The sequence below is a fragment of the Oreochromis aureus genome, linkage group 18 (genome assembly GCF_013358895.1).
Source record: "Oreochromis aureus strain Israel breed Guangdong linkage group 18, ZZ_aureus, whole genome shotgun sequence".
Lineage (NCBI taxonomy): Eukaryota > Metazoa > Chordata > Actinopteri > Cichliformes > Cichlidae > Oreochromis > Oreochromis aureus.
Genome location: NC_052959.1, coordinates 483506 through 499481, shown reverse-complemented (window position 1 = coordinate 499481; position 15976 = coordinate 483506). Strand labels below are relative to the sequence as shown.

Below are 15976 nucleotides of genomic sequence, written 5' to 3'. Positions count from 1 at the left end.
ACTAGCTAACACAGGCTAAGGGGCTCGTTCTGGTATTGGACTCGGTTTCTTTAATAGAATGTATTATGAATTTTATAATAATCATTGAATCATATATATTATATACAGTATAATGATCTTAAGCAGTATTTGTTGGTCACACTAAGACACAAACTGAGGACTCTGTGGTGACTTTGAATGGAACATAAAAGCATCGAGGACTGTGTCACAGCACAGTAAAGCACATATAAACATGTCAGCCCCACACGTGCTCTGTGATGCTGCTCACTGTGGGTTGCTGAGGTAGAATATACAGGCTTCTGTTCGCTCTCCCTGCACACCGTGCACTGAGCTCCTTCACCACGGTGACAGCTTCAGCACCTTTCTTTGTGTCCACCTCAATTATAAAGTCGTATTTGTCCATCATTCCCAGTAAAGCATGAAGCTGCTCCTGTCCTGTGGGCAGCGATGCTGCATTCAGGCGTAGAGCCACCCTCTGTGACACCGCCGCTGGGATCCGAGGAGGCCATTTGTGCTCAGCCAGGACTACAGTGACGTATGGAAACAGGCGCTCGACTGTGGACACAAAGACCTGGAGCAAAGAGAAGGAAGACTATGAAAGGATACTGAAGCACAGCGGGAAAACTCCAACGCCTAAAAATGACACTTTTCCATCGTCTCTAACTGGATCGGTACTGGACATTGTTGGATTGGTAGTTAACTTGAGTTTTGCTGACCAAGCCTGAGCAGCTAGAAAGCCTTTATGAAGAAAGAAGGATTGTGTTTGCTTGGGGACAGTCTGAGAAACATTAGCAGCTTATACAACTCAAGCTTGCTACAGTTCCAACATTAATTTCAAATAACTGTTCTCTTTCTGTCGGGGTGTGATGAGTTTCCCAGCCAGGGTGGACCCTCAAAGGGAGGCTCCAACATTTACACCTGCTGGAAGCCTCTATTCTAGTTTGATGGATTTCCAGCCAGGTGTGTTAAATGCTACATGCATCTGCCCTGTTCTGTTATTTATTAACTTATTGTCTGCAGACGCTGCTTCAGTTGGGATCAGACGTACTTACTGCTGTGCTGTCGCTGCTCTGTAAGCCCTCCATGCTGATCCACACAGGCCTGTAGAGCTCATCAGCCCTGTAGGCTGACTGCAGCAGGTTAAGAGAAGCCTCCAGAAGCTGCTGACTATGGACCCTCAGGTAAACTCCCCAGGAGGTATCAGCAGTCTGCCCAAGGGTCTGAATAACATCCTGAGAACACACACGATTGGCCTTAATAAAAATGTAACCAAGTTGGTGGTTGGCTAGTGATCTACAGATATACCTGCAGTGTGAGGGGTTCTGAGCTCCTTCCAGAACCTTCTACCAGAAGGACTCCAGGTCGACTGCTGTCAGAGGTCACACGAACGACCAGCATCCCGCTGCCCCCATCTGTTAGTGAAACAGACAGGTTACTATCAGTGTGACTTTAAGGTGGTATGACAGCAGCTTGTGCAGGTTTACAGTTTGACATCTTCAGGATGTCCTTACTGAACACATGAAAGCAGACAGAGAACAGCTGATCTGTGACGTGGTGCGATATCATGAAGTGATTAGGAGATCGTAGCCATGAAGGGACGGACAGGCTGCGACACTCGACTGATACTCAAAGGGCCAAATGTTTGCCGCACCTCTGCACTGGCAGCAGTCACTTCCCCATTGTCCAACACACCGCCTCTGTCCACTGCAGCTTCAAACACTGATTTCTGATCAAGCAGCTCTGCTCTGTATTCTCCGCTCAGCACAGCTGTTAACACTGAGTAAGCTCCTTTTCTGTCTCTTTCATTTCTATCAAAACACAACAGATAGTTTTTGTTTTTCACAATTGTTACTGTAACTGTCAAAATCCCAGGACATCAGCAGTTTCAGAAATTCTCAAACCAGCTTTTCTGCCACCAAGAGTCACTAAGACCACTTTGCCTCATCCTGATGAGTGATGTGAACACAAAGCAAAGGTTCAGCTGCCAAATGACTTCAGTACATACATCAAGCTCACTTTGAAAATACCTTGCGAAAACTGTCATGAGGGATTTCTGAATGCTTCGTGGCATCTTTCAAATGAGGCAGTTTCTTGGCTTTTCTCGCAACAGTGCCACGCTGTCATTCATAATGTTACCACCAGATGTCGCTCGCATATGTAAACTTGGAGAGGGTGCTTTGTCCCTGTGTTTCAGTCTGGCACGTTAAGGTTATAAAACCTGAGGTGTAAAAAGTTTTGTGTCAACCTGCCTGAAAGCTGATGGAGCAGGGAGGCCCGACCAGTGGCGGGAAGCAAAGGCACAGCCAGGCTGTTCATGAGGCCTGAGCTGTAACCTGGGTGAAGAAACTCCATCAGATCTCCTCCAGGGTAGAACCTCCTCACGCTATTCTTCTTACCTGTGAACACACAGTGAACGCAGGAAGAACTAAACAGAAGCAAACTCTTCATCTCATAAGAAGATTTAAAAAAATACACACACTGAGCAATAAGTTTAGTTTTCAATGATTTTTCATGTTTTCATGTAGTTTTCTAATAATGTTTTTATTTATTTTTCAACAACAATCACAAAACAATCAGAAAGAACTCACTGAAAACAAATCTGCTGATTTGAATAAAACATACAAACACAAACTATTATTTATTTTTTCCAATTATTATTTTACCTAAACATAATCTGTGTAAATCTGCTCCATATAAACGGTTCCTTACCTACAGCCTCCTTGAATTCTGACAGCGTGGGTTCATATATGTCATAGTAGACTTGCCATGGGTGGGTGTTGTCACGGACAAACAGCAGGTCGCTAACGCTGGGGTTAACAGAACCCTGCCACAAAGTCAGGCTGAACCTAGACACAAAGTCATTACAGTCAATCTGTGGCAGTCATGGACAGAGAGCAGCCCCCAGTTACTGGTTTGATTAGCAGATTTTCAGTCATTGCCATAGTAGACTTGGAAGTTATCTGTTACCGTGGTGACTGGTTGAGGAGCCAGCTCAAGTGCTGCCAGCCGCTGCGAACCAACATGGCATGGACTGGGAACGTCACCTAAAGAGATGAAATGTTCATGGTGGTCAAACGTTAGTCAGCTCTGCCTTTCACCAACACCTCAGAGCGTTCTCATCCCGGCACGTAACACACCGACGATTTGTCACACGTATGTTACATGTTGGGATGGGAACGTGTGGAACGCCTACTGGGACGACTGAAATCTGGATTCACACAACTGATAATTATACTGAATTAGCATATTTTCACACAGATGTTATTTTCGTAGGATTTTGACACTTACCCTTTGAGGTACATCTTTGATCATGTTATACATTTCTTCCACCATCGCTCTGGAGTAGGTTTCGTTTGTAAGCTGGTGAATATAGAGTACCTAAAGAAATAAAGCAAGTCCAGCTGTTATTCAGTCAAACATATAAACCATGTGTATACCATCTCCATTGGGTTTAGGTCAGGTGACTGTGGAGGCCAGGCCATCAGGTCAGCACTCCATCACTCTCCTTCTTGGTCAAACAGCCCTGACACAGCCTGGAGGTGTGTTTGGGGTCATTGTGCTGTTGAACAATACATGATGGGATGGCATGTTGCTGCAGGATGCTGTGGTAGCCATGCTGGGTCAGTGTGCCTTCAGTTTTGAATAAATCCCCAACAGTGTCACCAGTAAAGCCCCCCCCCCCACCAGCAAACCATCAACTCCATGCTTCACAGTGGGAACCATCCATGTACAGACCATCGTTCACCTTTTCTGCATCGGACGGCGGGTGGAACCAAAGATCTCAAACTTGGACTCATCACACCAAAGCACTGATGGTCTAATGTCCACTCCTTGTGTTTCTTGGCCCAAACAAATCTCTTCTGCTTGTTGCTTTTCCTTAGTCGTGCTTTCTCAGCAGCTATTTGACCATAAAGGCCTGATTCACACAGTCTCCTCTGAACATGTAGAGATGTGTCTGCTACTGGAGCTCTGTGGCGCATCTATCTGGGCTCTGATCTGAGCTGCTGCTAACTTGTGATTTCTGAGGCTGGTGACTCGGATGAATGTATCCTCAGCAGCAGAGGGGACTCCTGGTCTCTCTCAACCACCCAGGTTAGGAGGGAACTGAGGAGGATTAAAGCCAAGAAGGCAGCGGGTCCAGATGGCATCAGCTCGAGGGTCGTCAGGTCCTGCGTGGACCAACTGTGTGGGGTGATGGAGCACCTCTTCAACCTGAGCCTGAGGCTGGGAAGAGTCCCACAGCTCTGGAAAACCTCCTGTGTTGTTCCAGTGCCAAAGACTTCACGCCCCAAGGACCTCAACAGCTACAGGCCGGTGGCTCTGACATCCCACCTGATGAAGACCCTGGAGCGGTTGGTCCTGGCTCAGCTTCGGCGCCTTGTGAGCTCATCACTGGACCCACTTCAGTTTGCCTACCAGCCTGGCATTGGAGCAGATGATGCCATCATTCACCTCCTACATCGTTCCCTCGCTCACCTGGAGATCGCTGGGAGCACTGTGAGAATCATGTTCTTTGATTCCTCCAGTGCCTTTAACACTATTCTTCCCTCGGTTCTGAAGGACAAGCTGGAGAACTCTGGAGTGGACCATCACCTCACTACCTGGATTTTGGACTACCTCACCGACCGACCACAGTATGTGAGGACTCAGGGCTGTGTGTTGGACAGGGTCGCCTGCAGTGCGGGGGCCCCACAGGGAACGGTTCTGGCTCCGTTCCTCTTCACCATCTACACTGCAGACTTCTCCCACAACTCCACCCAGTGCTTCCTGCAGAAGTTCTCTGATGACTCTGCAATAGTCGGCCTCATCACTGATGGGGACGACAAGGAGTACAGAGGACTGACTCAGGACTTTGTGGACTGGTGCCAGCTGAACTACCTCCAGATCAATGCCAGTAAAACCAAGGAGCTGGTGGTAGACTTCCGCAGGCACAAACATCCTCCACTGCAACCACTGAACATCCAAGGTATGGACATCGAGGCTGTGGACAGCTACAGGTACCTTGGTGGTCATCTGAACAGCAAACTGGACTGGACTCATAACTCAGACGCCCTCTACAGGAAAGGGCAGAGCAGGCTGTACCTGCTGCGGAGACTCAGGTCGTTTGGAGTGGAGGGCCCACTCCTGAAGACCTTCTATGACTCTGTGGTGGCCTCAGCCATCTTTTATGGTGTGGTCTGCTGGGGTGGCAGCATCTCTGCTGGGGACAGGAAGAGACTGAACAGGCTGATCCGAAGGGCTAGCTCTGTTCTAGGATGCCCTCTGGACCCAGTGGAGGTGGTGAGTGACAGGAGAATGGTGGCTAAGCTGTCATCCCTGTTGGACAACATCTCCCACCCCATGCATGAGACTGTGACAGCACTGAGCAGCTCCTTCAGTGACTGCGGTACCCACGGTGCGGGACGGAGAGATTTCGCAGGTCTTTCCTCCCCACTGCTGTCAGACTCCACAACAAAGACTTTAACTGATCAAACACACACATCCACACATGTGCAATAACACTAATGTGCAATAATCTTTCTGGCATCGTTGTATTTTTACTCAGTTGTATATAGCATTTGTATTCTATTTTTATCTTATTGTATATTTTATTCTATTTTATTCTACTGTATATAGTATTTTATTCTATTCTGTACAGTTGTGTACTGTATTTATTCTCATTTTATTTTATTCTAATTTTTGCTTCATAACTTTTGCACTGTCCACTTCCTGCTGTGACAAACAAATTTCCCACATGTGGGACTAATGAAGGTTATCTTATCTTATCTTATCTTATCTGGTCTTCCTTTCCTGGGGCGTCCTTATGTGAGACAGTTTCCTCGTAGTGCTTAATGGTTCTTGTGACTGCGCTTGGGGACACATTCAAAGTTTTAGCAATATTTTGGACTGACTGACCTTCAGCTCTTAAAGTAATGATGGACTGTGGTTTCTCTTTACTTAGCTGATTGGTTCTTGCCATAATATGAATTCTAACAGTTGTCAAATAGGACTGTCAGCTGTGCACCAACCTGACTGCTGCACAACACAAATGATGGTCCCAACCCCACAAATGACCCCTGACAGGCACACCTGTGAGGTGAAACCATGTCAGGTGACTACATCATGAAGCTCACTGAGGAATCTAACATATATTTAGAGTTATTCATCAACTTTTTCTTTGCTACATAATTCCATATATCTTTGTTTGATGTCTTTAGTATCTACAGTGTAGAAAGTAGTAGAAATAAAGAAAACCATTAAATGAGAAGGTGTGTCCAAACTTTTGATGGGTAGTGTATGTCAACATTAATTAAATTGTCTTTAATTTTAGGGATCACACGAACATAAAAGCTGTTTTGTGTACTTTAGCTCAAAAGATTTTTTTAAAGCTCAAAGTTAAAATTCTTCTTCCAGCTTTGAATTCTCTCATAAATGTCAGTTCAGGATTCCTTGAGTGTCACGTCTCTTCCTGTTTCAGACAGGAACATTCCCAGAACCTTGGCACGTGCCTGGTACAATGGTTCAATGGGATTCTTACTCAGACTGTGAGCATGCTATACCTTCCATCCAGGAGACAAAGTCACATCTGGAAACTTGTCCTGAATGAGTTCCAAAAATCTGAAAAAAGAGGAAGACATAAACATTGACTGTTTACCTTCTTTGGTAAATGGACTGATTCTTATATAGTGCTTTTCTGCTCTCCCAAGTACTCCATACCACACTCACCCAATCACTTTCTTCTAAGCTTTTGAGTGCTTCCTAACTACATTCATACTCAGATCGGAGAGCAACCTGGGGCTAGTATCATGCCCAGGGACACTTGGCATGCAGACTGGAGGAGCCAGGGATCGAACCACTAGCCTTCTGATCAGTCTGTAGATGTTAGACATTTTCCCTTCCTAATTCTGAACTCTGTCCAAGGGTCTGTGTCCTGTCTAGCTACGATTTCATACCTGCTTCCATTGACTGGAGCTACAAAGCTTGGGACATTGGGGCCTCTGAGGATGTCTGCATTCAGCCACACAGGTCTGTTTATTCCTTTGTTGCTTTCCTTTTGTTTAAGCAGGTCCAGTGACAAACCCACTGATTCCAGAGCCTTAAAGTCCAACTTGATGCCTGCAAACAAACACATGCCTTTAAAAACTGTGATCTGATGGATGTTCTATGGAGACAGTTCTGATCTGTTCTGTACCTTTTCCAGAGGCCAGTACGGCATCTAACCATTCGTCGAGAGTGTTGTCACTATATATGTCAGGAGGGTGTGCCATGATCGGGACTGGCTTCTCATCAGGGGTTCCATAACCCATGAGAGTGACATCAGCTTCCAAGATCATGGTGTCACCTGAAAAGATGACAGGAGGGGTGGATGTTTTGTCTGTACCTGACTATAGGTTCAGGCACCAACACCACCAAATAATGCAGTTTTGTCTGTGTGTGTGAGTTTGGGCGTTTTTACCCATAAGCGCTTCGTACATGTCGTCCTTGCTGTTGGCTCGGTGAAACCACGTAGCCAAAAGGCCGTCCGGTTCACTGATGTTCCCCGTCTGCACCAAGTACTCCAGCATGTCTCCACCAGAAAACGAGGCAGAAGAAGGAGCTGAGGAACACGATTGGACAGCAAGACAATGACGGAGTCATAGGTACAGCAATGTATGTAGTCCCCGTCCCTAAACTTTCAACAAAAACAGCCGACAGCGTGTTTTTGGGGAGGGTGCTCTTTGTTGGGAGAGCAGTTTGTTTAAAGGTTCATTTTTTCAGCTTAAAGATTCTGTTTAAACCCATCCCTGTCATAGTCACACAGTCCCTAAACTCCAGGGCCTCTACATGTAATTATATCGGGGTTTTTGTTTGTTGTCCATTTGTTGCCCAATAAAGAAGTCGAAATGCTGCTTTGTGGCAAAACTGGTGCCAGACTTGAATTTTTATGGTTTATGTATAAAATGTTAACTCTTTCTTTGAATGACATCAACCCCAGATTCAGTAAAGTGTAAGTGGACATTGTCTCAGTGTTTTTGAATATGATAGTAACAGCCCTGATTATTACATAATTTAGCAATCATCAGGTTGTCAGTCACAGTTTGGCCATAACGAACACCTTGTTCGAACATAAGAGTGTCCATAAGTGCACGTGGCACCAGGACGCTCTAGGCCGCAGGTCGATGATCGATTTTGTAATCGTATCACCAGACCTGCGACCATATGTTCTGGACACTCGGGTAAAGAGAGGGGCTGAGCTGTCAACTGATCCCCACCTGGTGGTGAGTTGGATCAGGTGGTGGGGGAGGACGCTGGACAGACCCGGTGCACCTAAACGCGTAGTGAGGGTGTGCTGGGAACGTCTAGCAGAGGCCCCAGTCTGCGAGATCTTCAACTCACACCTCCGGCAGAGCTTCAACAGCATTCCGAGGGAGACTGGGGACATTGAGTCCGAATGGACCATGTTCAGCGTCTCCATCGCCGGGCTGCTGCATTGAGCTGCGGACCGCAAGGTGGTTGGTGCCTGCCATGGTGGTAATCCCGAACCAAATGGTGGACATCAGGGGTGAAGGGAGCCACCAAGCTGAAGAAGGAGTCCTATCGGGCTTGGTTAGCCTGTGGGACTCGGAGGCAGCCGACAGGTATCGACAGGCCAAGCGGAATGCGGCTCGGGCAGTGGCTGAAGCAAAAACTTCGGGTGTGGGAGGAGTTCGGAGAGGCCATGGAAAGAGACTTTCGGACTGCCTCGAAGAGATTCTGGCAAACCGTCAGGCGTCTCAGGAGGGGAAAGCGGTGCTCTACCTGCACTGTGTATAGTGCTGGCGGAGCGCTACTGACGTCGACTGAGAAAATTGTCAGGCGGTGGAAGGAATACTTCGAGGACCTCCTTAATCCCACTGACACGTCTTCCGAGGAGGAAGCAGAGTCTGGGGATGAGGGAATGACCCGCCAATTTCCGGGGCGAGGTCACTGAGGCAGTTAAACAACTCCTCGGTGGCAGAGCCCTGGTGTTGATGAGGTCCGCCCGAGTTCCTGAAGGCTCTGGACGTTGTAGGGCTGTCCTGGTTGACACGCCTCTACAATGTTGCGTGGAGATCAGGGGCAGTACCCTGGACTGGCAGACCGGGTGGTGGTCCCCATCTTTAAGAAGGGAGACCGGAGGGTGTGTTCCAACTACAGGGGATCACACTCCTCAGCCTCCCTGGGAAAGTCTATGCCAGGGTGCTGGAAAGGAGAGTTCATCCGTTAGTCGAACCTCGGATACAGGAGGAACAATGCGGTTTCGCGTCCTGGTCGCGGAACACTGGACCAGCTCTTTATCCTCTCAAGGATACTTGAGGGTGCATGGGAGTTTGCCCAACCAGTCTACATGTGTTTTGTGGACTTGGAGAAGGCATTCGACCGTGTCCCTCGGGTGTCCTGTGGGAGGTGTTGCGGGAGTATGGGGTGTCTGGCCCATTGCTACGGGCCATTCGATCCCTATACAACCGTTGCAAGAGTTTGGTTCGCATTGCCGGCAATAAGTCGGACTCGTTCCCGGTGGGTGATGGGCTCCGCCAGGGCTGCCCTTTGTCGCCGGGTTCTGTTCATAATTTTTATGGACAGGATTTCTAGGCGCAGCCAAGTGGCAGAGGGCTTTCACTTGGTGGCCTCAGAATCTCATCTCTGCTTTTGCGGATGATGATGGGTTCTGTTGGCTTCATCAGGTGAAGGCCTCCAGCTCGCACTGGAGCGGTTCGCAGCCGAGTGTGAAGCAGCGGGAATGAGGATCAGCACCTCCAAATCTGAGGCCATGGTTCTCAGCCGGAAAAGGGTGGAGTGCCCACTCCGGGTCGGGGATGAGTTCCTGCCCCAAGTGGAGGAGTACAAGTATCTCGGGGTCTTGTTCGCGAGTGATGGGAGAAGGGAGCAGGAGATCGACAGACGGATTGGTGCTGCGGCTGCAGTGATGCGGACGCTGCACCGGTCCGTCGTGGTGAAGAGGGAGCTGAGTGTAAAAGCGAAGCTCTCAATTTACCGGTCGATCTACGTCCCTACCCTCACCTACAGTGTTGGGAAGGTTACTTTTAAAATGTATTCCACTACAGAATACTGAATACATGCCCCAAAATGTATTCTGTAACGTATTCCGTTACGTTACTCAATGAGAGTAACGTATTCTGAATACTTTGGGATACTTAATATATTATCATGCTGTTTACAACTACATGAATGTACTATTGCTGTGATTTATTACTGTTACTGAAGGTCCGTGGCTCCGAAACGTAGTAAAGGGACCTCTGGCTAATACGTCGGGTTCGTGTCGGGCTGGTAGCCGAAAACTAGCTTTACTTTGTTGTCTGGGTCAACTTTGCTTGCGGGAGACAGAGAGAGGCGTTGAAAGGCTGCTCCAACGGAGGTTATTTTTTCCGGAGGAAAACACGAACACAGTGTACAGTTGAGTCTTAATAGCTTACTTACAGCTGGGCTCGTCAGGCACTCTCTTGGCTGCTGTGGTTATTATTATATTTACATGCTTCCAGCTCCCGCTTTTGCTCCGTGACAGCTCGGACTTTTCCTTTCTCTCCTCCCTCGCTCACAGACACATAACGGGTATGGTAGTCCATTCTCCCTGCAGCACGGACTACACTGCCCATCAGGCTACATGCTTTAGGGCCATGCCTGTAGCATTCTGCCTTTTAGCTTAGCACAACAACAACAACAAAAAAGCGCTCTCTCACCCAGGAAACACGCAGAGAGAGAGCGTCACCCTGTAACCATGGCAACCGTAACGCTGCCGCCTGGAACAACAGAACATAGCTGTCAAACAAACCCAAACAGTCCTGACCAGCGACAATATGAAACAGGAAGTACCGCCCGTGTATTCCATTTATTTCAACAAAGTAACTGTATTCTGAATACCACCTTTTTAAACGGTAACTGTAACGGAATACAGTTACTCATATTTTGTATTCTGAATACGTAACGGCGGTACATGTATTCCGTTACTCCCCAACACTGCTCACCTATGGCCACGAGCTGTGGGTAGTGACCGAAAGAACGAGATCGCGGATACAAGCGGCAGAAATGAGCTTCCTCCGGGGTGGCTGGCCTCTCCCTTAGAGATAGGGTGAGAAGTTCGGCCATCCGGGAGGGGCTCAGAGTAGAGCCGCTGCTCCTCCACATCGAAAGGAGCCAGTTGAGGTGGTTCGGGCATCTGACAAGGATGCCTCCTGGGCGCCTCCTGGGTGAGGTGTTCGGGCATGTCCCACCGGAGGAGGCCCAGGGCAGACCCAGGACACGCTGGAGAGATTATATCTCTCGGCTGGCCTGGGAACGCCTTGGTATTCCCCCGGATAAGCTGGAGGAGGTGGCTGGGGAGAGGGAGGTCTGGGCTTCTCTGCTTAGGCTGCTGCCCCCGCGACCCGGCCTCGGATAAAGCGGATGAAGATGGATGGATGGATGGATCAGGTTGTCAGGTTCATATGGATATAAGTCCAAGTGCAAAACACCCCATGTTTTATTATTTTTACATCAATATATTAATTCTACAAGATAATAGCTACAGCAGCCACCCCTTATTTCTTTATGTTTTCCTAGGAAAATACGAAATGGGAGCAATCTATGAAACATGCAGCCTGTACAGTTCTAACGAGCTTTAAAGATTTGGTCCAAGCACGTTCATCATTCAGCACAGCCTAACCTGTCTTAGACGAGCTCTCTTATCTCTTTGGGAATATTTTACTGACAGTGAAGTCCAGTGTGGCCAGTCCACAACAATGACCCACAGTGTGTTTTTCTATCATGATATGCTTATACTGCACTGACGGTGTGTTTGGGATTGTCATCATGCTGCAGCCATTGTGAGACAGATGGGATTTGAAAATCTGACCATACTTTTCTGCATTGGCAAGCTCCCCAACACCTCCAAAACATGACAGAGGTCTCCACTGAAAGCTGCAGATACTCATGAATGCTTTTTTCTTAGTGTCTTTTTTAAAGAAGCTACTGTCACATATTAGGAGAGAGAGAGAGAGAGATAAGATAAAACTTTATTACTTTATTAATAAAGTTAATAAACTTTATTTATTAACTTTACGGCTGGGTTCCTCTGGGAAATTCGGTGCTCAAAGATACTCAAAGAGACTAAGGTCTAATAGCACAAAACACATTGTGTAACATTATCTTTGGAGTTTGTCTACATTTCATGTCAATTGATTCAAAAGTCACACAGTTCAAAGCAGCCGTGTACTTTTTGTCCACATCTATGGTACTTTGCTGTCATAAGAACAGAAGCCTAATGATGAGTGCTCATGCATCATGGTATTTAAATGAGCACTGCGGTATGATATCAAATGAACTTTGATCACTGTAATCAAAAAAAGATTTTAGCAACAGCAATATAAAGTTATGATGCTGACACAGCGAGTATTTAAGTGTTAAGTTTGGAGAAGGCACACTGCTGGAGGCTGCAGCAGCCTGTGGCTCAGCAGCTGCAGGTGAGGAAAACCCAGCAACACTGTGGGCTTTTTCACCTGTGCAAAGACAGCAGGAAATGGGGAATCCCATTATCTCATCTTACTATCACTGTATACTCAGGTGAACTCTACATGCAGTAGGTATGTATGTCACAGCACTGCCAGTCGTGAACTTTGAGCTTCCATTCTACTTTTAGAACCACAGCTAAGCCTACAGTCTGTGTTTGGCCTTATTAGACAGATACAGTGAAGAGGAAAGAGAGGGGGACACACGCAGCAAAGGGCCGCGGGTCGGACTCAAACCATGCTGCATATGGCCGCCTGCTCATCCAACTGAAGCAGCGCCCTGGTCTTTGAGATACAGTGAAACGTTGTGGATGATTGTACCAGATACAACCTGGACCGGTTAGGTAAAAGCAGTAATGTCACAGCTAGGATACTTTAAAGCATGTTTACTGATGGTATACATCACAGCAGTTAAAAAATCCTGAACTGAAATATTTGGAAGAACTATGGTGCAAATAGAAAACAAGAAACTAGCAAAGCTTTGTCACTTCTGCTCAGATTTGACTGTTGTTCAGATCCAATGCAGAGAAAATGCTTTGAAGAAAACCCACAGGAGGGTAAGAGGCTGCTGCAATCGGCTCCAGGTGGACTCTGATATCATTGGAGTTGTATATAATACAGTATATAAGTACAAAGTATTGTGAAATTTACCTCTGGTGATGAGTAATAAAGGAATACATTTACTCAGGTAACATTTTCATCATCTGCATTATAAACAAAGTTGCATCATTGTTATATCATTTATATCATACATACTGTAAAAATGTACCTGACGTTCTAGTGAGCAGCACAGCAGTTACAACGATGACAGTCAGCAGTACGATGAGCACAACAGCCACAGATATCATTACCAGGAGTCGTTTGGGCAGCACACAAAGCTTCTTTTGACCTCGCTCCACTCGTTGATCGTTAACCTCGGGCTCCATCCTGTGGGAATACACAATTAATGCTCGTCTGTCTATTCAGCCTTGGAAGCAGCATTTGTTTCAGCATTTAACATATTGTAGAGGTTTACCTGACCTTACACATGCATGTCTCACAAGTGTACATGCTGCTTCATCTATTTTATAAAAGAGCAACTGATTTGTCTCCAACCTGTTTTGCTTTCCTTCTGTTCCTCCAGCAGTTTGTTCATCTCTCCTTTTATCCTCTCCTGCCATTCTCACAAGTCTTTCTCCTCCTGTCTACATTCAAATGTCTAACAAGTAGGAGACCTCGGGGAGCGCTCACTCTTCTTTTATATGATCCTTTATCTCAGGTGCAGAGAACAGTTTTCCTTCTGATAAGGCACACACACTCTTCAGTGTCCACTTGCTGCCTGACGAAAGGTGTCTCTTAGACAAGCTATAAGGAGTGTAGGGTAGACACTGTTAGCACTATAACAGTTTCTGTCTTTTTCCGTCTTTGGAAGAATTGTGCATTACTCACAGTGCCACACGGAAACATGGGAGGGATTATGGCATGATCATTTTCACATTTCACTAGCTGGGCCCACGTCCTCATTTTAGGTTTGACAGCGTATTAGTAGGTAAAGGTGAATGCCATCCTGCCTTAAGTCAGCCACCATCGTTCCAGTGCCCAAGAAGAACACAGTGAGCTGCTTGAATGACTATCGTCCAGTTGCTTTAACACCCATAATTGCCAAATGTTTCGAACAGCTCATCATGTCACACATTAAAGCTGCCATCCCTGCAGACCTCGATCCATACCAGTTTGCATACAGGGCAAACAGGTCGACAGAGGGCATAATAATAACAGCTCTTCACACAGCCCTCACACACCTGGACTGTAGTAACACCTATGTGAGAATGCTGTTTGTGGACTTCAGCTCTGCCTTCAATACAGTTCAACCCCACAAACTGGTTAATAAACTAAGCAACTTAGGACTCAGCAGCTCACTGTGCAGCTGGATACTGGACTTCCTGAGCAACAGACCCCAGAACGTCAGAATGGGAGAGCACACCCTCCTCCACCCTCATTCTGAATGTGGGTGTCCCACAGGGTGTGTCCTCAGTCCCCTCTTATACTCACTTTTCACCCATGACTGTTCACCAATCCACACCAGTAACACCATTATAAAATTTGCTGATGACACCACTGTCATAGGACTGATCGACAACAACAATGATTCAGCGTACAGAGAGGAGGTTCAGCATCTGAAGCAATGGTGTGACGACAACAACCTGCATCTGAACACAGCCAAGACCAAGGAGATGGTAATCGACTTCAGAAGAACAAAGCGATCTGAGCACTCTACCCTCTATTTATTTTTTCACTTCACTAACTCCCCTCAGAGACATCTATACTGGCAGACTTCAGCAGAAAGCCAGCATCATCATTAAAGACCCTCGCGCACCCTGGACACTCACTTTTTCCCCCTTCCCTCTGGTAAACGCTATAGGTCCATCAGGTCGAAGACAAACAGACTCAACAGAAGTTTTTACCCACAGGCTGTCAAACATGCCCTACCTCCACCCTGATTGGAGGATAACTGCACTGCCAACACTCATGGACATTACACCTTATTTATAAATCGTATTTCTGTTTATACTTCAATGCAAACAACACCCCTACCTCTTTAAACTGTATTTATTATAACATTATTTAGTATAGTTCCAACAGCACCCCCCACTCAATGTGCAATATCACTGATCACACTGCACCTCTCAATGCACCTGCTAGTTAGATGGCATGTATGTGTATGTATATAGATGTAAGCGTGTATGTGGAAATATGTGTGTGTATGCATGTACGGATGCAAATATGTATATATACATATATGTATGTATGTGCGTGTATGTTTGCAGGTGTATGTATAACTTGTACATATCTTTCTTGTGTAAATGTAAATTTGTCATTGTGTAAATACTTACGCTATTGTGTACTTCACACACATGGAGAGATGCCAAACTGCCTTTCACTGTTCTTGTAACAGTGACAATAAAAGCTATTCTATTCTATTCTATTCTATTCTATTCTATGCTTGGACATGAACTGAGCTGCCAGGCCTGGCAGATCCCCATGCACTAAATAGAAGTGAAGAAGTTAAAGAATTGAGAACAAGGAGGGAGGGAGGGGCACGTAAACGAGAATGAACAGCTTGCAGAACTGGGGGGAACCTATATAGATGACAACGGGAAGGAGCGTGTTTGGAGGCGTGGTCCCGCTTCTGAAATTCCGATACACAATCTCCATTTCTACAAACATGTTCTCTGCTTATTTTCCACATGTTCGTGTGTTAGCCATCTGTTTCATTAGTTAGATTTAGTTCAGCTGTGTTGGTAAATGGACTGGTTCTTATATATCGCTTTTCTACTCTCACTGAGCACTCAAAGCACTTTATACAACTCGTGCATTCACCCAATCATACAAGCACTTTTATCTTAGGCTACGTTCACACTGCAGGTCTTAATGCTCAATTCCGATTTTTTGATCAAATCCGATTTTTTTGTCTGCTTGTTCACACTACAAATAAAATGTGACAGCAAACGCGCTCT

At 46.4% G+C, this 15976-nt stretch overlaps 1 protein-coding gene across 3 annotated transcripts in view; it reads right to left on the bottom strand.

Annotated features, from left to right (window-relative positions):
• Positions 1-30: 30 nt before the first annotated feature.
• fam151a (family with sequence similarity 151 member A) overlaps positions 31-15976 on the bottom strand; it is a 26483-nt gene continuing 10537 nt past the window's right edge. For 2 of the 3 annotated variants that reach the window (XM_039601770.1, XM_031741850.2), the window contains exons 2-13: positions 13249-13406; positions 7436-7576; positions 7172-7321; positions 6933-7095; positions 6540-6597; positions 3289-3378; positions 2968-3044; positions 2710-2846; positions 2250-2396; positions 1306-1412; positions 1053-1232; positions 31-571 (exon numbers count right to left, since the gene is read on the bottom strand). In XM_039601770.1, coding sequence (XP_039457704.1) covers positions 236-571; positions 1053-1232; positions 1306-1412; positions 2250-2396; positions 2710-2846; positions 2968-3044; positions 3289-3378; positions 6540-6597; positions 6933-7095; positions 7172-7321; positions 7436-7576; positions 13249-13406 — 1744 coding nt within the window. In that variant the 3' untranslated portion in view covers positions 31-235. Of the gene's footprint in view, positions 572-1052; positions 1233-1305; positions 1413-2249; positions 2397-2709; positions 2847-2967; positions 3045-3288; positions 3379-6539; positions 6598-6932; positions 7096-7171; positions 7322-7435; positions 7577-13248; positions 13407-13574; positions 13663-15976 lie in introns of those variants that run through there. The other variant, XM_039601769.1, reaches the window with a different exon arrangement.